At 35.3% G+C, this 22,720-nt stretch overlaps 2 protein-coding genes and 2 long non-coding RNA genes across 5 annotated transcripts; 1 reads left to right on the forward strand and 3 right to left on the reverse strand.

Annotated features, from left to right (window-relative positions):
• On the reverse strand, window positions 1-2,675 carry LOC131435274 (origin recognition complex subunit 3). Of its 2 annotated transcripts, XM_058602970.1 has the most exons (6): window positions 2,534-2,675; window positions 1,770-2,374; window positions 1,437-1,710; window positions 536-1,381; window positions 288-475; window positions 1-229 (listed from the first exon to the last, which is right to left on the reverse strand). In XM_058602970.1, exons 1-6 carry the CDS (start codon window positions 2,558-2,560, stop codon window positions 133-135), a joined length of 2,037 nt encoding a protein of 678 aa, XP_058458953.1. In that variant the 5' UTR covers window positions 2,561-2,675; the 3' UTR covers window positions 1-132. The 2 variants fall into 2 exon arrangements, with proteins under 2 accessions (XP_058458953.1, XP_058458952.1); XM_058602969.1 differs by having other exon boundaries at window positions 288-1,381.
• Window positions 2,676-15,118: 12,443 nt separating this feature from the next.
• On the reverse strand, window positions 15,119-16,983 carry LOC131439369 (uncharacterized). Its single transcript, XM_058610293.1, has 6 exons — window positions 16,789-16,983; window positions 16,488-16,685; window positions 15,935-16,276; window positions 15,712-15,871; window positions 15,625-15,649; window positions 15,119-15,243 (listed from the first exon to the last, which is right to left on the reverse strand). The coding sequence occupies exons 1-6, from the start codon at window positions 16,981-16,983 to the stop codon at window positions 15,171-15,173; spliced, it is 993 nt and encodes a 330-aa protein (XP_058466276.1). The 3' UTR covers window positions 15,119-15,170.
• Window positions 16,984-17,053: 70 nt separating this feature from the next.
• LOC131435281 (uncharacterized) lies at window positions 17,054-18,018 on the forward strand. Its single transcript, XR_009230474.1, has 3 exons — window positions 17,054-17,222; window positions 17,288-17,787; window positions 17,840-18,018. It is a non-coding gene; the product is annotated as an uncharacterized LOC131435281 (long non-coding RNA).
• A 766-nt stretch (window positions 18,019-18,784) lies between these two features.
• LOC131435280 (uncharacterized) lies at window positions 18,785-19,585 on the reverse strand. Its single transcript, XR_009230473.1, has 3 exons — window positions 19,497-19,585; window positions 19,127-19,296; window positions 18,785-19,067 (listed from the first exon to the last, which is right to left on the reverse strand). It is a non-coding gene; the product is annotated as an uncharacterized LOC131435280 (long non-coding RNA).
• Between the last annotated feature and the right edge of the window lie 3,135 nt (window positions 19,586-22,720).

The following is a 22,720-nucleotide window of genomic DNA, read 5'->3' on the forward strand; positions in this document are numbered from 1 at the left end:
CAAAGAGAACATCTATCATTCACAATACCAAACGCAGCTCAATCAAAATTTCCACTCCGTCGGTTTTGAACTGCAAAATAGAGTCCATCACAAGGAAGCATAACAAGGACGGTTACGAAATCGATTTCCGATTCACCAGGTCAATCTTGTAACATGATCAGTCTTCTTCTTGGACGTTTTTATGAAACCTAGAAACTGCAACTCTGCAACAGCTCGTGTGAAGCGGGCCCTATAAAACATGCACCATGTTAAGCAATAGAAAAATACCACTTTATTTTAAATCTTACTGTATCTTGGGATCCACTTGGCGTTCTTGTTCGTCTATGTTACTGCCGTCTAGAACAGTTCGAAATGCCTGCAACCAGTCAAAAAGATTGATCATCCTACCGCACTCGAGGTGCAGTTTATATGCAACAGAAAGATCCGGAATAGTGGAGATAAGACTGCAGTCATCTGCAAGTTCGCAACAGTCGCACTGTAAATAGTAGTGAGGATTGTTGAGTGCTGTGTGGACAGCAGCGCGAGGGACACCTACAATATGCCTCCGAATAGCCGCCGCGTCGTTAAACACAAACAGTTCGATTAAAGCAGGTCCTCGACTGAAAGGACGAAGAAACTTGCGAAAAATATCATTTGTGATGTAAATCACCAGTTTGTTAACAGATTTAGTATAAGCAGATTCAAACTTGGGTTGGCGAGCTGCGGTTAAAAGCTTTTTCTGCAACTCATGGCGTCCCATTTTGGGAGATGTTAAACTAATATTTTTTTCACTGTCATCTTCGGTTATTAAATTCATACCTGCTTGAGCAATGTCGGTAGCAATTCCTTCTAAATCATTATTCATATGTTCCAACGGCTCAACTTCGAAAAAAGTTTGCCCTCGTATGCTGGCTTCATCGTTATATTCAATGTATTTATTGATAATTTCCAGCATTTTAAAAAGTTTCTCGAGGATCTCATCTTTAGACGTGAGCAGGACCAGTTGCATGCATTCTTTAAACTCATCCGTCTGAGTAACATCTGTTGAAATACAAAGAGCATACAATTCCCTCAATTGTTTGCCAAGTGGATCCTTTGGTAAATCCAAAATCAAAACCTGGAGCATTTCTAGAGAACAATTGAATGTAAACCAAAAGTTATGCACCTCAATTAACATTTGAGGTAATAATCGTCGCAAATAATCATCCTTTGTCAGGAAATCAATCACTTCTTGAGGATTATGCAATGACTCGATCAAAGCTCGGAATGATAGTAGTTGTCGGATATTTTCAAGATCGTTTGAATCCAACTGTGCCACTGCTTCTTCCAACTCATCACGATCATTCGTCACACTACATAGGGCATATATATTACCCTGAAAATAGTGCTCCATGAGAGCGTACTGGAAAAATGATCGTTATTATAAAATTCGATATATACAAATAAAGGAGTTATACTTTAAATCCTTCGATAAAACCCTTAACGGAAAAATCGTAGAACAGAAATATGTCAACCAGTAGTTTGAACGTTTTTCCGGAAAGATGGAATGGACAGTGGGTTGTCAGAAGAACATTATTTATAATTTTGTTTAAATTTACGACTGATGGTTCTGATTGAAAGATGCTCAATTTGATTTTACTTGTCACGTGATAAGGTAGCACCCCATGTACATTAGCAATTGATGTGGCCACGCCAAAAATTAGTACAAATGGTAGTTCTGACGAAAAGGAGCTAAAACATAAATAAGGTAAAAATTATCATGAATTATTAATATCATGAAATATACTAACTTTAAAACTAAAATCAAATCCTGCAGTACATCAGGGCTGAAAACCTCAAAATCAGGCATAATAATACTCAAGTTGGGCTTCCGATCCAGGTGTTGATGCTTTTCCAGGTACCAGGCTTTTAGCACTCCAAAGTTTAACTGATTTCGTCTTAGCTGCTTGCTCTCACTGTCATCGGTATCGCGATGTTCTTCCACATAACCGGAAACAATAGCCTCCACAGCTGCTTTTATACTTGGACATTCTCTGGATTGCAAAAGCACCACCAACGAAAAAGTGTTGTTCTTGATATTTCTGGCCAACGTTTCGAATTGAGACAAATGGTCGATCTGATTAATACCAGTCAGCAAAGCTGCCGTTGGCAGTATACCATTGTACTCCACAGATTGATAGCAACCTTCTACAAATGCTAATAGATCGTCAAGAATTTTTTCATAGCTGCTAGATTGCAGTTTGTCGATCTGCTCACTAACACGGAACCAAAGTCTCTGATAACTGCGATACCAAAATGACTCCATCGTAGTCTGATCTAGCAGGCTGCGACACTTCTGATGCTTGCGACGAGTTAGACTGGCTTTGGTGGCACCATTTTTAAAAACAAACACTCCCTAAAACGATTTTATATCTATTATTGATTTAAAATAGCGCGTTATGTTGTTCTCAATGCCGACATCTGCGATTTAAATTATTGGAAACAAAAATGGTTATAGCATGTCCGTATAAAAAAACGAAAGTAATATACTTTTTTTTTGAATCTCAGTCCGTACCTTTGAAACCGAAATAGTTGAATCCATTTAAGGTATTTTCTTTATTTTCAAATCGAAAAACTGAAACAAAAGCTATGAACGGTGAGCAGAATACTGCAATCGTAGCGAAAATGTAAATAAAACATTTCCCGCGCTTTCAACCGTTTTAGTCAGACACAGCGATGCCAGATAGTAGTAGTGTCATTTCCGTAGATTGGCATTTTCCTCGGAAGCTCTCACAGTGAAGTTTTTTTTTGCTCTCCAGACAAAACTAGTTTCCGTAGTTCTCCGTTGATAAATTGTAATTTCCGTAGATTTCCGTAGAAAAAATTCAATTTCCGTAGATTTTGTCTACGGATCCGTAGATCCGTAGAAAATGTTCGAATCCGTAGATCTACGGAGATTTCCGTAGATCTGACATCGCTGGTCAGACAGCAGGCAAGCAGCGTTGCCAGGTTTCCAGATTTATCTGACAAATGAAAGATTTTTCTCAACCTCCTGGCGAGCTGTCGTTTTGCTGTGACTATCTAAGACAAGACCTGACATCTGGGGGGGCTGCTTTTGTTCCAAAATGGACCAGTTTCTGATTGGCTGATTTTGATGTTGCCACCTGCACATTGTGAAAAGAAAAAATTTTTGCAGGGTACGTGAGCAATGATGCCAAGTATAAAGAAAATCAGAAAACAAATTTATTAAAATGTATAATTTTAGCTCACCAATGAAAATGAAAATTTTCAGAGAACGTTTCACTTTTTTTCAATCTCATTTGTAATAAATGTATATAGTGGCAGCACTGTGTAATTAAAATCAGCATCAAGCCGTTTTTCTTTTTAGTGAATTAAAGTGTAACCACAAAAGATTTGTTAAACTAGTGTAAACTCGAAAGTGTGTTTAGTTTTACGAGAAGAATGAACTGTTGTGTTCCACACTGTGGTCGCATTAAGCATTTCTATCCAAACCTGACTTTTTCCGGTTTCCAAAAGATCCGGTAATACGTCAACAATGGATTCGATTTTTCGTTCAACATGAGATGTTTCGTGTTTTGTCATCAAAGCTCAATTAATTGTTTTTAAGCATTAATATATAATAAAGAAATGCATTCACCAAAACATGTTTTATGTTTATTTCAAATCAAAAGCCTAAAGTCTAAAAATTTAAATGTAATATTTTTTCCTAGCATAGTTATTAGAAAAATCTGTCAATATGGCTACACTGTAGCCAGTACGTTGGTATTTATTCCACAGGGCGAAAATGACGAGAAGGATGATTCGGAAGGAAGAATAAGAAGCCAGTTGTCAGGTCTTGTCTTAGGTGACTATCATCTATTTTACTAAAGCTACACTCAAAAAAATATACAAGTTGTTGATATGTGTCAACATACATGAATTGCTGCAATAGAAGAAAGTAATTAATATTCATAAGCTCCACACATATTATCGATTTGGTCTACATAATACTTGTTGTATGATTTCAAAATTTACTTTCTATGCAAAGGTATATTCAAAATAATGTCACAAACCTTTATCTTTCAATTGTACCGTTATATAAAATTTATTATAATTAATAAATACATGATATTTACTGTCTCAATATCGTATTTGAGGTAAAATAGGTGAAATCGACAGCAATAAAAATACTGCGCATGTTGTTTTCATCATACATTTGAAATGGCGTTTTTTGAATTCTTTGGCTACATGCAATACTTTCAAAAGTTGAATCTGTTACAAGATAAGCACTGTTGAACATATAGGTTTTTACCTATGATTAATGGAAAATGTGTATGATACCGCAATGGAGCGTAATGGAAGATGTAAGTTTAGTTTGAACGGATGATTCAGTTGGATGACAATAAGTAAACAGTTGTTATGTATTTCATCAAGAATATATTGAAATCAATACAAAAACTACAGTTTCGTGTTCTTAAATATAAATAGTGATTTATAACAAGTGTCGATGTTTTACAGACAAGTTGAACTAAAATCTACATTTTTTCTAAAATAATAACTACCGTTCACAAAGCACAAATTTGTGGGAGGACCGTCAAATCGGTTAATATTAATAATCTTAAAATCTTCAATTTTAGTCAGTGCCTCGTATGCTAGTAAATGTTCCGAAAACCTACCTACTTTCCATATTTGACACGCTATAAATATCTCTTTCAGTACATCAATTATCTGTACATCAATTATCTGATACAAATGTATGGTACGAATTTCAGTAATTGTAAGGAAAAAGTTGGTTTTGTATAACGTGCCTCTATAATTTATCCAATCTGATACAAGAATATTGGCATTGACAAAAAATGGATATGGAATAGGTAAATTTTTGAAATACGGTTGTTGAATAAGATTGGAATGTTTGAAATTTTTATCAAGATCTGCGCGGAAAAATAGTTTGTTATTTATTTATTTATTTATTTATTTATTATTAAATTTATTCATCTGACAATAAAATGGTCTTAATGAATTTGTTTAGTCAAGTCATAAAATTGTAGATCGCTGTACTTTCTGCACGAATTTGTGTGATGGTTCATCAAATTCAAAAAGGTGTTCAACGGTGCCAAATGTCCTCAAGCATGATGTTATCAGTTCGTAATACCCGAACGTCGTTCGATGAAATCTCGGCTGAAATAAATTGGAAGAGCGCAGTGATCGTTGTGAAGCACGAAAATCGAGTTGAGACAAAATCTTCGGTGAGTCGATATCCCCGTTGATCAGTTTTGCCACGAAAGTAGTTTGCTGAATTTTCCTGCGTCGTTCCAATGAGTCGAGTCCGATTAGTCGACAGCGATCGTGGTATGGTGGAAGATCAAGCGGGTTCTGCCAGGGAAGGTTTCTTAGAGCAAGACGAACAAATCGTTTCTGAACGCGCTCAATCCGTAAGTTCCATGTAAGTTGATAAGGACTCCAAATTACGCTAGCATTTTCCAGTATTGGACGAACCAAAGAACAATATAACGCCTTCAAACAATACGGATCTTTGAAGTCCCGCCCGATCTTTGCAATAAAACCTAGTTGCCTGGTCGCTTTTGAAATTACAGATGAACGATGCAGATTGAAGGTAAGTTTGGCATCTAACAAAACACCAAGGTCATTAACATGGTCAACTCTCTGGAGCGTTTGTCCATCAATTGCATAGTCGAATCGAATTGGGTTCAGTATTCGGTGAAACGTTATGACCTGCCATTTTGAAATGCTGACAATCAACCAGTTTCTACGACACCAGGCGACAAATGTATCTAGAAGTTTTTGAAGCCGGATGCAGTCGTCAATAGAGCGAACTTCAAGATATAATTTCAAATCATCGGCATATACTAATCTGCAGCCAACTCCGAGCACCGAAACAGCATCGTTGAAGAACAGCAAAAACAAAAGTGGACCCATATTGCTGCCTTGAGGAACTCCTGATAAATTTGAGAACGAAGATGATACACAAGAGCCGAGCTTAATTCGCAGGACTCTACCACATAAGTAAGAGCGTAGCCAGTCAGTAAACTTTTGTGTGGCGCCCAGCCGCAACATCTTGCACAAGAGTATTCGGTGGTCAATTCGGTCGAAAGCTGCTTTCAGATCAGTGTATACTGCATCAATTTGTACTTTATTCTCCAAACTAGAAAAACAACTTGAAGTGAAATCTAAGAGATTCGTGCTGACTGAACGACCTGGCATAAATCCATGCTGATCAGTAGAGATGTAATTTTTAGTACGAAAAAGTACCTCAGTGCTCACAATTATTTCGAACAGTTTAGATGCAGCTGATAAATTGGTTATGCCTCGATAATTTCTAACATTTGTACGATCACCGCTCTTGTATACAGGAAACATGAAAGACTGCTTCCAAGTCATCGGAAAAATACCTTGCTCAAATGATTTGTTAAATATAGTGCACAAAGGATCGGCTAAAGCAGAAGCGCAATGACTGTACACCGCTGCAGGTATGCCATCTGGTCCGGCCGAGAACGATCGTTTCAACTTCTTCGCTGCGGCAACAATCATATCGGAAGTAACCAAAAATGTGTCAATGTGCACTAAATTCTCAGGAACATCCACCGCGGCGGTCTCCGCATCGATACCGGAGGCTGTTTTTTCTGCAAACACCGAAGCAAAGAACTTTGCAAACAGATCACATGACTCCAAGGATGACCTGGATTCAACACCATCGAGACAAACTTTTGAAGGAATTGATGAGCATTTACGTTTCGAGTTTACAAAAGTCCAGAAATGTTTGGGATTCCGACGAAGATCAGTTTGAACCCGCATAACGTAGGATTTGTACAACCCCGCGTTTAATTTGCGATAGTTATCACTGGAACTTTTGAACATTCGTTTTATTTCAAAGCTCTTCCAGCGACGATGTTTGCGCTGCCAAGCATTTCGAATTCGTTTCAATTTACGAAGCAAAGCTGTGCTCCAAGGGGGACTTATTGGCCGTTTTACAAAAGGCAAATTTGAACTTAACCACTGAGTTATTTTGTTACAGAAAAAATATGCCATTTCATTTGCGTTGTCGATATCTTGCAAAGCACTCCAGTTAACGTTTTGCAAGAATTCAAGTAAAGCACCAAAATCAATTTTTCTATAATTCAATGGCCTTGATTCATTCGTGAAGTCCATGTTCCGAAAATTGTTTTCGCAGTCAGCAGCCAACGAGAAAACTAAAGGCGGATGATGCGGGTCGACAGGTAGCAGTGGAATAACACTACAATCAACTATTAATTGATGCTCCGAAGAACAAAAGACCAAATCGAGCAATCGCCCAAGATGATTTCTGCACTGGTTTGCTTGATGTAGATTTAAAAAATCCATACCGTCGATCAGCGCTGTACCAGCAGCGGATGGCAACAAAGAACAAGCGGGTTGTGTTTCTTCATGCCGTTGATTCCACACAATGCGGGGCTGGTTGAAATCACCACACACCAGAACAATATCATTCACAGAACCTTTACTGCACAGCAGCGCTGCCAACTATACCGATTTATCGGTATTTATACCGATTTTTGTACTCGATACAGTAATACAGATATGCTCTCTCAAAATACCGATTTTTCATTTTTCGTACAGATAAATACCGATTTTCGGTTTAAGGTTTCATTTTGTCGTGAATACGACTTACTTTACTATGGGGCGCCTTTTCAAAATTTACCCTCTGAGAGAGTGATAAGTTTTTGATCGTGAATATCTCCTGTTATATCTAACGAATCAACATAATTCTTGCTACATGCCATCGGAAATATGATCACAATTTTATGATAAAACTTTCAGTTGTGTGACATATTCTTAAATAGTTCACAATTAAACTTTTCTGAAATGTTTGGTATAAACGAGTATCAAAGAGGATAATTCATATGGCGCGTTTGCCTTTCTCGTATTTTGAAAGCTCATAGCTCAGTGATCTGTAGAAGGATTTATATAATCTAACTACCAATAGAATCGAAAATATTCAACTTGAACGTGTATTACAACAATATTGAAGTTTTTCAATAGTACACTATTGAAAAACCTGTTTGATTTAACCCATGACAGCACCAGCCAATCAGAACGCGAGATGTCTGTATCTATACAAGAGCATCCATATAAAAGTTGAATGGTTCACTTTTCCTATCATTTGCTGAGCAACTCTCCCCGAAACAAGACACACGACAGCAACATCGAGGACCTGTCGTCTCATTGTTTCCCGATATGAATGCACGAGACACCGTCAGCACAATGAAACCGAAAAAGGCAGCCAAAAAGTCCAGCAAGGCCCATTACCGAAACAAGACACACACGAGAACCATCTCAGATCTCAATATTTCCTACCAAAAGATTCATCAAGATGGGAGTTAAAATAATTTGCACCGTCACTAACACATTCAATTACGAACGGCAATGCGAAAGCGAAAGTGATGATTTTGAACACATCTTTATACTAGTTTACAAATATGCCGTGCGAAAGAGTTGCCACAGATCAATATGTATTTTTGTCGCGAGTACTTTAGTATGCGGCCGAAAACAAAAATTGTTAGAACAAATGTTTCCACTTGATTTGCGCATTCTACTTTCCAGGCGTATCAGAACTGGCTAAACTTAAAGCAATTCTAAATATTTCTTTATCACAGTGATGTGGTCATCCTGAAAAGGACGGGGTTTTCAACGGATGGCCAGCTGCAGATGACGAGGGATGATTTTCGTTTTCGTTGTCATGGGCAGCGTTACCGGTCAACTCCAACACTTCGGCAACCAAGTACTCCATCACTGCCGCCAGATAGACCGATGCACCAGCACTGACTCGCTCGGCGTAGTTCCCCTTCCGAGGCAAACGATGGATTCTGCCGCCAACTGGGCACTTCAGACCAGCACGGTTTGAGCGGGACTTTGCCTTGCCCTTAATTGTTCCTCCACAGCTCGACGACCCATTCAGTATTACTGGCTGCCGCTCTGCTAACTCTCTCTTTTATATCGTTTCACTGTTTCCCGTTCTGCGTATAGGAAAGGAATTCTAACAAAGGGGACGTCCTACCGTGCTACCACTAGCACGTATAAAAGGAAATGTGATGTGAGAAATAGCGTCATTTAAGTTAAAGCAGCTACTCTGTACGTACGAGACACCGTCAGAACGATGGCTCCGAAGACAGGTAGAAAAGCAGATTTGTACCGTCACTAACACATTCAATAACGAACGGCAATGCGAAAGCGAAAATGATGATGTTGAACACATCTTTATACTAGTATGGGGTCGTGTGAAAATATGCCATGCGAAACAGGGTTGCCATATATACAGGTTAATCTGTATTATTATTATTACTATCATTATTATTATTAGAATCACTCTTGCATACCGAAGATCGTAGATACATTTCAGACCAGGCCATTGCAATTGTCTCGTACTGAAATTTCGAGAAGAATCAGATATCTTCGAACTTCATAGCTTCAATAAAAATAAACTACAAATTTGTCGTACCTAGCTTCCTATATTAGCAAATTAAAAAGGAATTGTTTCAAGTTTGGAATATATAGTTGTAGAATAGTAGCTGTTTAATGTAACTAAACTGTACTTTAATGTAGGTGTATCGCTTCAAATTCTATTAGTGAAAAAGAGGAAAGCTTGCACAATTCATACAATCAATCAACTAACTGATATTCGGAAAAGTGATGGGAGCGTGTCAGTTTTTTCGTATTCACGACATCCAGTTATGTCTCTGACATTACTCACCCGCCTTTTTTTTGTATTACATCACAAATGACACATTTGATTTAAGAGTGCACCTTTCTCACGTATGTTGTTCTATCCAGTCTATCGAGCGTGAAGGATGCGACAGCCCTGTTTACACTTCTGCTGGATGCCAGCATGCTGGTGCCAGTGTGCTGCTCTCTTAGGAAAAAACGTTCAACGGTGGTCCAATGATGCAACGTATTGGACCAACGAAGGACCACCGTTGAACGTTTTTTCCTAAGAAGGCAGCGCACTGGCACCAGCATGCTGGCAGCCAGCAGAAGTGTAAACGCTACATAACCACCAACATAATTTCAACTAGGATTCTTGCTCAATTCACTTGTTTTGTCAAGCTGGAGTCGGTGACTACACGAACGCCACAATTCTTTCAGTGTTTTTAGTACATTCTCGGAGAATTTCGTGTTGATTTTTTTTGCATTCCAGTCAAACAAAACCGGAAAGCTTTTCAAATTGTGTGCTATTTTCGAAAAAACAAGCCTGAAAATGATCCGAAATCGAAAAAACTTTGGCATTAAAAAGACGAGTGACCAAATCGAGCATTATTTTTACCGAGTTGGTAAGTGATAGCTCATAATAACAAGAATTTAATTATTAAAGCATATTGTTTATTCTAGGTAAACAAAGTCAGGAAACTCATCAGGAAAATGAATTGGAAAACACCTCAATTGTTGAGGAGAGCAGTCTTCTTCTTGAGTCCCCGCTGCAACCCTCAGATTTATGTAAGTTACGAAACTGTACAGTTCAACAAGTTTTCAAATAAATACTTTCAGGTTCAGTTAACGCTAATGTCCAAGAAATTGAACATTCTTTCGGGGAATCAGAACCTTCATCTTCGTTAGGTTTGTAAATTTTATAATTTTTAGTTTTCTGGCATGTAGTATTTCTTTTTCACAATCTCAGTGAAATAAGCTTGAATAGAGAAAAAGTAATTTATTATAAAAACGGTTATACAATGTTGTGATACAATGTTTATGGTTTCTTCAATTCAGTTTCGATAAAAATCAAACCAAAAAAGACAAAGAAGTCAACTCAACATTACGCGAAGGACTGGGAGAAAAAGCTTCAATGGATTACTGAAAGTTTGAAGGGAGACTTATATGCTTATTGCACGGTTTGTGAGCAAAATATAAAGGTGTCAGGTGGTTTTGTAGATTTGGAAAGACACGGAAGAACAACCAAACATATTTTTAATGGTAAAAAATCTAAAATTATCACCAGTAGTCATTCTATGAACAGCTTTTTGTCTCAACGTGATGCCTCTATCGAAGCTGAACTCAGACTTTGTGCTTGGGGAGTTCAATACAATACTTCAGCTAGCATGATTGAGAATTTTGCTAAAATAGCAAAGGATATATTTCATGATTCCAAAATAGCTCAGAATTTGAAACTTGGTCGTACGAAAATTACTTCTATACAAAATAATGTTTTTGGTAAATGTCAAACGGATGAGCTTGTTGACCTAATGAAAACCAATAAATGGAGCCTTTTGGTGGATGAATCGACTGATCTCCTAGGACAAAAATCTCTGGCAATGATAGTTCGCACATATAAGTGGAATGATGCACTAGTCATTCAGGATTACTTTTATAAAATTGTAACTGCTACGGATACTAGTGCCACTGCACTATTTGAACTCATTACTACACAGTTTGAAAAAGATGATGTACCCTACAAAACAAACTTGATAGGATTAGGTACAGATGGTGCCAACGTAATGATGGGTAAAAATCATTCAGTTGCGACGTTATTTCGTCGTGACTGTCCGGATATCTTTCTAATGAAATGCATCTGCCATTCGTTCGCATTATGTTCGTCGTATGCATGCAAGAACATTCCGAGTGAGGTTGAGCAAGTATGTCGAGATGTATATAATTTTTTGAAATATGGCGGTCAACGGCAAGCTAGATTCAGAGAATTGCAAAGTCTTTTAGAGATGCAACCATTAAAGATGCTTCATCCCTCAGCAACACGCTGGCTCTCATTAGAGGCAGTAGTTACGCGAATGTTAGATAGGTACGATGCTCTGATGATGTACTTTAACTTCATAGATGATAAGGCTGACAAATCTACTCGTGAGAAACAGACAGCTATTCGGAAAGAATTACAAAATCCGCTAACAAAAACGTACCTAATGTTTCTTTGTTACATTTTACCAGAAATCAATAAATTAAACAGGCTGTTTCAGTCCGAAACACCTGAGCTTTGTAGGCTTCATACAGAAGTTTCACAGCTTTATCGAACCATTTTGGATAATTTCTTGAATGCCGATTACATGTTAACTTGTGAAGACCTTGCAAAAGTCACTTTTATTCAACAAAACTACAAAGAATTGGAATTAATGTACATCGGAACATCGGCAAAAACACACCTTGTTGATCTATTGTCGAATAATGTAATTCAGCGCAAAGAAGCAGAACATTTTTTAACGAATATAATGAACTTCTACATCTCGCTTGCAAATCAAATCCAGATTCGTATACATCTCGAAGAACCTGTGCTCATCAATATGATTATAATTGACCCCAAAAATATAATTGGACGAGTTCATGAATCTATTTTACCGTTGATCAAGACGTTCCCTAATTTGGTTGCAAGTGAAAATATTCAGAAAATGGACTCGGAATTTCGTGAAATTCGGAATATTAACTTTCGAGCGTTTACTGAAGAGGAACGTGAAAATAGCTGTGCGTTTTGGTCAAGGGTCCTCTCTACAAAGCGAGCAAATGGAGAATTCTCTTTTCCCCACTTGAAAAAATTTATTGTGGAACTTTTGATACTTCCACATTCTTCTGCCAGCGTAGAACGTTTATTTTCACAATATAATTTGAATAAAACGAAATTGAGAAATTCCCTATCTGTTGATGCTATGCAAGGATTACTCGCAACCAAGGATTATGTCAAAACGCATTACGTGCATGGAAAGTTAGTGTTAACCAGTAGTGTTAAGCGAAACTTCAATCAAAATATGTACAGTTTCAAATGTAAGTATACACAACTATCATTGCAAGATAATATTTTAAACCATTAATATTCCAGAAGAATCAGTTGTCATGGAAAATCCGTTAAAAAAATCTCAATACCTAAGATAAAAAATATACATCAATTCCATCAATTTGATTACAATCGATTAATTTGACCATATGATTTGGAACGAACAAATACCAATCGAATATTGGATTTGACCTGGAATAACTTTTGAAAAGTGTGTTGATTTATCCATGTTAAATATAATTTTAAACATTACATTTTGCTTGCTAAATACACCAGATCTGAAGATTTGAAACGCACATCATTAAACTTCAAACGCAAGGTTGATTTATTTCCGAATATATATATATATATATATATATATATATATATATATATATATATATATATATATATATATATATATATATATATATATATATATATATATATATATATATATATATATATATATATGTGTGTGTGTGTGTGTAGACATACCGATAAATACCGATTTTTTATTAATAACTATACAGATATTGTACAAAATCAGTTGACAGCACTGCTGCACAGTTCCGAAACAGTTGAAATGTGCGCATCGATCACATCAACGTTTTGGCTTTTATCAGGGGGAATGTACACACCGCATAACAGTAACTTTCTACCCCGCACTGTAGCACTTGAACACACTTGTTCAAGACACTGACCATTCACCGTTTCAATGATAGAGCTGACGTGTTTTCGTGAAATGGCAATCAAAACTCCACCAAATGATGCTTTGTCACTATTAGCTGAGCTGCGGTCACAGCGAAAAACATTGAAGGAATTATTATGAAGATTGTACGCAAATTCTAAACAAGCTTTTAATCCAAGAGAGTAACAAATATTTTTCCTTGAAGTTATAACATGTGAATATTCCTTGAACTGCTTATGTTTCATTTTACATGGTGGGCCACTCTGCTCTATGACAGTTCCATAGTGTAACGTGAAATGATGCTTTGGTTTGAGTTTCTGATTGAAGTTATATGTAAAGAGTTTATTATGTTCTGCAGCTAAATATTTAATCTCTTCTACATCGTTTGCATTGAACGAAGAACTAAGTATTTTGTCTGTTAATTTAATGAGTATTTTGCAATAATTCCATATGGAATCATTTTCAGGAAAATAAGGTCCACAAATTAAAGTGAAATAATGTGCAAAACTTTTCATTTCACCAGCTGTTGCCTTGATATGAACAGATTTACATTTATTTTTGGTTAAATAAATCTCTCTAATATCTGGCATTCTGTTCAAACTTGCATCGTGTATTGATTTTGAAAATTCATATTTTCGCGTATTCAATTGTTTTAGAGTAATCCATTTGTTTTTGTAAATACAATAGTTTAGAATATTTGTTAGTCCGTAATTAGCTATCCTTCCACTGAAAATGTCATGCATAGCGTCGACTGAAACGTTTTTCACAACGTGAAATGTTGGAAGTTTATTGAAAACAGAATCGTTTTTTAATCCAGTTTGAGATGAATCATTTAGCTCTATATCTGACATATAGTTACGAACATTCCGAGAATAATTAATATATTCCTTGCAATCACATTGCATCGCATCTTTCGACCTTTTGCAGAAGCGGCAGTAATAGTTAGAGTAGAAGTATTGAAATTGTAACGTAGTGTGTATGCCTAAGTTGTCACCTTGGAACATGCAGAGCACGAATCGAACTTTTGTAATCTTCCCATTTACATGAAAAACCATAGGATTTTCTTCGATATTTTTAAATTTTTCTATCAAGTATTCGAAAAGAACATTCATACCAATAATTTATCACTGTATTTTTCCTTACCAATGCTGTCACAAAAATATTACAAAGCTTTGAAGCATACATGTCGGGTATACAAAGAAATGTATAATATATACCCAACACCGAATGTCTTTTGTTGTGAGAGCTTTGTGTGTCATTGATCTCATATTCATCACCATACATTGTTATTGGTATAACAGTTTCTTGGTTGTACTTTTGTTTCATCTCTTTATACAATTTACCGTTTATAAAACTTGTAGTTGAATCTGATTTTTTCAAAATACTTATATAATCGATGACTTTAACCAAAACATCATTGTCAGTGAAGAAACTCCTAATTTGAAACTCGACTGGCATTATTACAAGATAGTTTACGCTATCATTTAAGTTTGGCTGATGCAAACAATTATTCTCTAAGGCTTGATTTTTGTCGATGGTTACAACGGTAGGCTGACGAAAAATATTCATATTGTCATATTGTCGAAAGTATATACAACTGATTTGTAGCGTAACTCAAACTGCCCAAACAAAGATTTGTGATCGTATCCACGGAAGATTAATTTTGGGATAATAGTGAATCCTAAACTCTCGTACATTTCACGAATATTATTTAGTTTTGAAACATCATCATCATCCGTTGTTGCGAATATAATTATCTCTTCTTGTGCTACAAGTACCGAAGGTTTATAATGCAGCGTCACCTTGGTTGGTTTCAATAAACTGTTCAGCAGAATTAAAACAGACGTGATCTGAGAATCTGAAAAAGGAGATTTTTTACTGACATTAATTTTCATTCGACACGTCAGTTGACATTTCGGTACAAAATAAAGTGTTCTGCAAATAGCAGAACCTTTACGTCTGCTTAGCAATTTATGATGAACTGCTAGGCGGTATAGCAGTTCAAAATAAACTGGTAAGCACTGACAAGTAGAAGATGAAATGCAAGAAAAATTAAAATCAATGATTCGTTCAAGCATCTGTTTCGGAAACATTCTGATCCTTTAGGCGGGGTGAAAATCGAGCTAAGACAATATTTTATATAACATTTCGAAACTTTTTTTGGTGCGATTTGATAATTCAAATTTTGCTATATTTCAACCTATCACTTGAGAATGAAACAGTGACCATTTCTACTTACCTGGTGATAAAAATACCACAACTATCTAGACCAGAAGACAAAAGCTCAAAATTTTTAAATCATATACAAATATAAATATTTGCATACCTATATTGATGTTCGGTGTTTGTATGTATTCAAGCAACTCTTTTGAGTATTCATCAGTGTATGTCCTGTTCAAAACTTTTGTGATCTTCGGAAGATCGTATTGCAATTTTTTAAGACCATCAATGTTCCCTGCATGCAACAGTTGGAAATCGATATCTACCTGTGAAATAATATCATCGATCTTATGTATAAACTTCAATTCAATTAGGTTTTGTGAACTCACTAGTTGATATCCAAATGTTTCAGTATAATGTGGATATTTTTCAAATAAAAGAGCTTCTTGGTTAGGCTTCAATAACAATTTTTTCCGTGTGACATGTGTTCCTCGCCATTTCTCCAGAACAATATTCCACGGTTTGCTATTCAAACAAAGCCAGCTATTCGCATCATCTAGGTCTGGAGTTTCACAAAATGCATCAATCTGTATAACTTTGGAACGCTTATCGGGAAGTTCTCCTTCTGCTTTCTCTCGATTTCGTCTTTTTTGTTTGAGGTTAGTAATTTTATTATATAATTTTCTGCTGGGATTTTTCTTGTCTCCTTTACGTGGTATGAAATAATCTTCCTGAAAAATCAAAAATATTTGTGAAGTGGGCATCCATTGAATATAAAAATAAATCATCAGTTTTGTCTCTAAATTACATCATAACGCGCAGAAAGGACAAACAAAACATTTTTTTTCTATTTGCTGTATCTTTTTGACAGCTGAGACGGCTTATGGTCCATCTCGCTACAAACAAAACTTTAATTAAACTTCACATAACTAGTGTGCATACCTTAATTTCGTAATCCAAAAGACAAATTATTGCTTCAGCATATACATTAAGAAAATGCTCAGTCGTAACACGTCCCAAGTTCAGATGGTACTCAGCTACTATATTACATAGCTCATTTTGGCTTGTGTTTGATAGTGGTGTTAGTTTTGCTCTTTGAAGAATTTTTTGCCCTGTTAGCGTACGGTTTAACAATGTTGTCTGAATGTTGATTGAATTTTTTGGAACTTTCCAAAACCCGCGGGTATTGCGGTTTTCTCGAATTGCACGCTACTGTTCTCCAGGACTCAATATCATCACCAACTTTTTGTGATTCTAGCAGAGATCGATTAAGGTTAAGATTATCGCTTGGTTTACACAAATAGGAATAATCCAGATTAGTGTCAATATGGCTTGAGACTTGCGAAATTGAAATACTTTTCCGCGATGCTGGAAGATTTTCTTGTTCTATGTCTAGTAGCTGAGTTCTAACGGAAACGGAAGGTGATTCGTGTTCCATACTTGCACTTGCGGTTCTGCCAAATACAAATAATAATACCCCTAAGTCCCATACAAACGAACCACCAATGTTTGGTTCACAGCATGAACAAGTAAGCCTAGCAAATATCTCCCTTTCGTTGCGATAGTGTGAAAATGTGAAAGGAGATCGTTTCTGGCAACGCTTTATGCTAGTTGCTACGGTGCAAAACAAACTTGTTTGTTTATGTTTATCGTTGCTGTATTGCAACAAATTCAAAGGTATACTCCAGCTAATCGATGGATGAAGAATTGCGTTATAAGAAAATTTGTTTGCTCTGTCATAGCAAATTTGTGGACACCATGCTTAATGCACTGATAAAAGGACAAGTTACGAAAATTCAGTCCAAAACCGAAAAAAAACAACGCGCAACAGGATATTTCCGTCAATGTGGAAAGGCCAGAAGAATGAACGTATCGGGAAATAAACTAGTTCCCGTTAACGTGCAGAAAAATACTAAAATTACAAAACCTGACGATACGCAAATTGTTTTAAAGTAATCTAATGTGATTAAACCACATTGTATTATCCTGATCATACATACCGTTATAGAGATTTGAAGCATATACCAATAAAAGAAATTTTGCAAAAGTATTCTAGATACGAAACAGAGATGAAGAACATTTTCAACAAGTATAAAAAATTTAGCGAAAGGCAATGGCCAAATTACAAAACGAGAAATTTGTGCTCTGGTCAGATGTGGTCATGATTATGACTGACGACCAAATGTATGAAATGGCACGCTTCTTAGAGCAAAAATTATGTTCCCAAGAAGAGCTTGGAATGGTAATGATATTCATATTTTTATTCTACTTAAATTTAGTATTATGTATTTCAGTATACAGAATTTATAGATGCTGTTCTATTAGGGGAGTGGGCCCTTCGTATTTTCATGGACCAGTTCAAATTCCATCATAAGGACGATATTTACAACATATCAAACTGCAGGAACAGGAATTCAGTAAATAAAACTCAACTCCGTCTGCAAATATATAAGCCCATAAGCCACACACACATGTACACCAAATATATATATATATATATATATATATATATATATATATATATATATATATATATATATATATATATATATATATATATATATATATATATATATATATATATATATATATATATATATATATATATATATATATATATATATATATATATATATATATATATATTTATATGTATATATATATATATATATATATATATATATATATATATATATATATATATATATATATAATATATATATATATATATATATATATATATATATATATATATATATATATATATATATATATATATATATATATATAATATATATATATATATATATATATATATATATATATATATATATATATATATATATATATATATATATATATATATATATATATATATATGTGTGTGTGTGTGTGTGTGTACATATAGCTTCCAAGATAATCAGAAATAGATTTTTCGCTACTACTGATCTATGGATTTCGAGCTTGCTTTTTGAATTATTAAGGTAGATTATTATTAGAACTTAATTTATAATAATACATGCATGCATTTTAGAAAATCAAGTTAAACAACGCAAATTGTCGGATACTTGAAAAAGACCGCGAACAAACGAGATTTATCAGCCCGCATGTATGACTAATTTAAATAACATTCCAAAGTACTTATTTTTGTTTTATTAGTTGCTGTAAGCGTTAGAAATTATCTGAGGAAAGCTTTCGGTTAGCATTGTAAATAAATGGTAATTGCAGTTGATGGAATGTATTTTTATTCTGTAACCTCACTTTAATAATAAACTGTCTTATTAATGAACCGACCTTCGTACCATTTCTTTTACTTGTTTGACCATCGCCAGAAGAAACACCCAAATCAGTTGCAAACATCTTCCACTTTGTTGTTGTTGTTGTATTTTCTTGTTTTTGGCTTGAGGATCGTAGCCTCATATCTGCCACTGTCTTCTCTTCCACTTTGATATGCCATCGTGATCGTTGTCAATTTTTACAAAGGATTTTTGAAATTTGGTCTAACCGGGAATCATCTAGAATCTGCTGAAAAACATACGAGATTGTTTATCATAATTTAAAATGTTTTTTTTAAACCTTACTTTTCTTATAACCGACATCAGTTCATCGATTCGCACCAATTCCTCGCTAACAACGCCTGTTGGCCCATCATCATCAGTAGTACGTTTTTTGACGGCGATCACTCCAGTATTACAATATCTCGGTTAATATTATAGTTCTCCTGACTTCGCTTGTGTTTACATATTTTTCACTACAATAAACAGTAACTATGGTGAACTTGTTCTTACCCTTCAGTGTTGCTAGTTTTCTAGGAAATTCGTTAAAGTACATTGTCACTCTGACAGTGTATCATGACAATGTACCGCACGATGCCAAATGTGTCCTTGAAAATTTGTCGGAGTACTCCGTATTATAATTTGTATTTGGTTCTGCTTCTGCCGATATGGTTACCTTCAGTTTCGCAGGAATCGGTTTCCTCGATAATTACGTCTTCGAAGTCAATAATATCCAAATCCTCGTTAGACATGTTTACTTTTTTATCTCACATTAGAAAATACCAGAGAAGCCAGATCATATTCTCTAAATACATGTTAGAAAATACCTGCGAATGCAACAATGAAAATCCAAATTTTAATCCATATGCATGATATAAAGTAAGTCAAATGAAAGTTAGGTTACCTTTACTAAATAAATATCCTATATCTGCTTAACATCTACAGAAAACGGATATAAACACAGATTTTCCTAAAGGAATTCATCTGCAATATTAGAATCCTGTAAAACTGGCATCCCTGATCCTCACTTGTGTTTGTCATTAACCCAATGTAAAATATATTAGAATGCTTCATGGCTATATAAGTAAGGTGTGAAAAAACGATTTATAATTGCTTTACAACTATATTCAAAAAGCTGTACACATAAGTTGCATTTTCAATAGGGCAATAGGAGTAAATTATGGCTGCATGCACTTTATGACTATTTGTTTCAACTTGAATTATGCAGCGTATATTGTATAACAAAGATAAGTAAAATTTCTTGAAATATATTTATTCTGGGATACACGAGACAAGTTTTATAATATCAAATATCAATGGAATTTTCTTATATTCTCAATATATTTTCCAATTGCAAAGCATTTGACAACCAAACTTTTTAATGTTTGTTTGTGTTCACTATATTAAGCAGACTTTAATATATGGAAAATGTTCGAACACATATTAGATATACCTTGTAAGTATATACTTTGTTTTCGTGACATTCACTTTCATTTTATTTTTTTATATATGTCATGAGGTCTATTCATTGGAGTTATCTAATCGATGGAAACATAGCGTACATGAGGTGTTTCAGGGAATTGTATGTATGTTATAATTGTATTCGATTAGGAGAAGGAAATAGAAGATATTGTATATATTTTCATGGAGTATACTCGAGAAGTCATTTATAAAAAACGTATGATTTTTATTCAGTGTAGGTAGCGACTGGTAAGAACTACACTGAAATAATTTGCACGCTAGCATCATATGCAAAGCATTTGATCTATCACTGCTTGTAGAACTTAACTCATAGAATGGGTGTAAAACTGTTGATATTCAGTGGAAATTATGCTTCGTTTATATGAAATCAAAGACATTATATTAACAAGATATCCAGCTCTCACATTTCCCGAACAAATCATTGGCAACATCCTTTTTTGCGAGCATGTCGCCCTCTGGTGAGTCCGCATCGAATCTCATCCATAGAAGTAGGGGAGAGAAATGTCAAATTCGTGCGCGCCAAAATAGCAGGGCTGCGCACGCATACAATTGACATGATATGTTGAATGTGATGCCGTGCGATGGTGTTGTTGAACTGAAGATTGATTTCGCTCCAAGCTGACAGGGTCTGATGAAATGCACATAAAAATGATAAGATATATCGTTACCTCTAGATTCTATATGCATTACATGTGAGTGTCACATTGTGTTACACATAGATTTCAATTGAAACAGAGTTGACCGATTCAAGTGTTTTGCACATGCGTTTGTGCTGTACTCATTCCCACTAGAAAATGAAGTGTTTAACACTTGCAGTTCGATTCAATAGCAAAATACATCACATTCAAAGGAAAAACACATCAAAGCTAAGTGAAAAATAATCTAATCTTGATTGAATTTAGACATGAAATCTTGAAACAAATCGTTTCGGTTATATATTGAAAAGAAAAAGTAATACATTGAAACGAAAAAGCATATTATCTAATCTCACAATTGATGTTTACATATGAATCAATCGTGCAAAATTTTATCAGTGTAATTGATTAAATTTCAATCGATTTTCAGAGTTATTTATCGATTACTCAATCGATATTACGACCAACGTTGCCAGGTATACCGATTTCTCGGTATTTACACCAATATTTGACCTGTATAACTAAGACAAGACCTGACAAGTGGCGGCTGCTTTTGTTCCAAAATGGAACAGTTTCTGATTGGCTGATTTTGATGTTACTACTTGCACATTGTGAAAAGAAAAAAACATTTGCTGGGTACACGAGCAATGATGCCAAGTATAAAGAAAATCAGAAAACAAGTTTATTAAAATGTACAATTTTAACTCACCAAAAAAATTTCAGAGAATGTTTAACTTTTTTCAATCTTATTTGTAATAAATGTTTATAGAGGCAGCACTATGTAATTAAAATCAGCATCAAGCCGTTTTAATTTAAAGTGAATTAAATTGTAACCAAAAACGATTAGTTAGATTAGTGCAGACCCTGTCAGCTTGGAGCGAAGTCAATCTTCAGTTCAGCAACGCCATCGCACGGCATCACATTCAACAAATCATGTCAATTGTATAGGTGCGCAACCCTACTATTTTGGCGCGCACGAATTTGACATTTTTCTCCCCCACTTCTATGTATAGGATTCGATGCAGTCTCGTCTGGGGGCGACATGCTCGCAAAAAAGGATGTTGCCAATGATTCGTTCGGGAAATGTGAGAGCTGGATATCTTGTTAATATGATGTCTTTGATTAGTGTAAACTCGAAAGTGCGTTTAGTTTACCGAGAAGAATGAACTGTTGTGTTCCACACTGTGGTCACACTATCAGGGCTTGTATTGTGAATCCTCAAACGAACGAAGCAACAAAAAAGCATCTGCTGTGAACACTTTGCTTGACATAGCTGAATGAGAGACCTATATTAGAGAAAAACTGAATGCGTGAGAGTATATGCTACTGAGCAGATCAATTCCCTTGCCTATAGTAAATTGCCTGTGCTCTCAGTCTCAGTTAACACATGAACTAAGCAATCCATGGCAATGTAATGAAATGAAGGATTCGCTCTCGTTAGTATTGTATGAGAAAGAAGGCCTTGCTTCACGGCGTGCTACATGACGCGAAGCAAAATCAAATAGGCAATGTTTATGGTGTTTTCACAGTGTAGGTTTACAGAAATCATTTTTGAACATAATGTTCGCATTCTAAGACCAAATTTGATCACATTTCAAACATACTTTAAACATTTTGTAGCAGAAATTTTGCATTTGAGCCCATTTTCAGAACGATCAATTTGTTTCTTGGGAGTTTACATTGTGTACATATCCTAGATACATTAAAAGCAATGTTCTTTAAATTAATATTCATCGAAACTAAAGTTATGAATCGAGTTTCTTCATAGGCATCTTCAATATGA

The sequence above is a fragment of the Malaya genurostris genome, chromosome 3 (assembly GCF_030247185.1).
Source record: "Malaya genurostris strain Urasoe2022 chromosome 3, Malgen_1.1, whole genome shotgun sequence".
Lineage (NCBI taxonomy): Eukaryota > Metazoa > Arthropoda > Insecta > Diptera > Culicidae > Malaya > Malaya genurostris.

Bases quoted from the DNA above. Each gene is read 5' to 3' on its own strand.
- LOC131435274 (XM_058602969.1), bottom strand. From the start codon at position 2,560: ATGGATTCAACTATTTCGGTTTCAAAG. The intron at 1,382-1,436 runs GTATAACTCCTT...TCATTTTTCCAG, and splicing joins GTTTTATCGAAGGATTTAAA to TACGCTCTCATGGAGCACTA. The intron at 230-287 runs GTAAGATTTAAA...CATGTTTTATAG, and splicing joins CAAGTGGATCCCAAGATACA to GGCCCGCTTCACACGAGCTG.
- LOC131439369 (XM_058610293.1), bottom strand. From the start codon at position 16,983: ATGGAACACGAATCACCTTCCGTTTCCGTTAGAACTCAGCTACTAGAC. The intron at 15,872-15,934 runs GTGAGTTCACAA...ATTATTTCACAG, and splicing joins AAACATTTGGATATCAACTA to GTAGATATCGATTTCCAACT. The intron at 15,244-15,624 runs GTAAGTAGAAAT...CTCCTTTTTCAG, and splicing joins TGTGGTATTTTTATCACCAG to ATTCTCAGATCACGTCTGTT.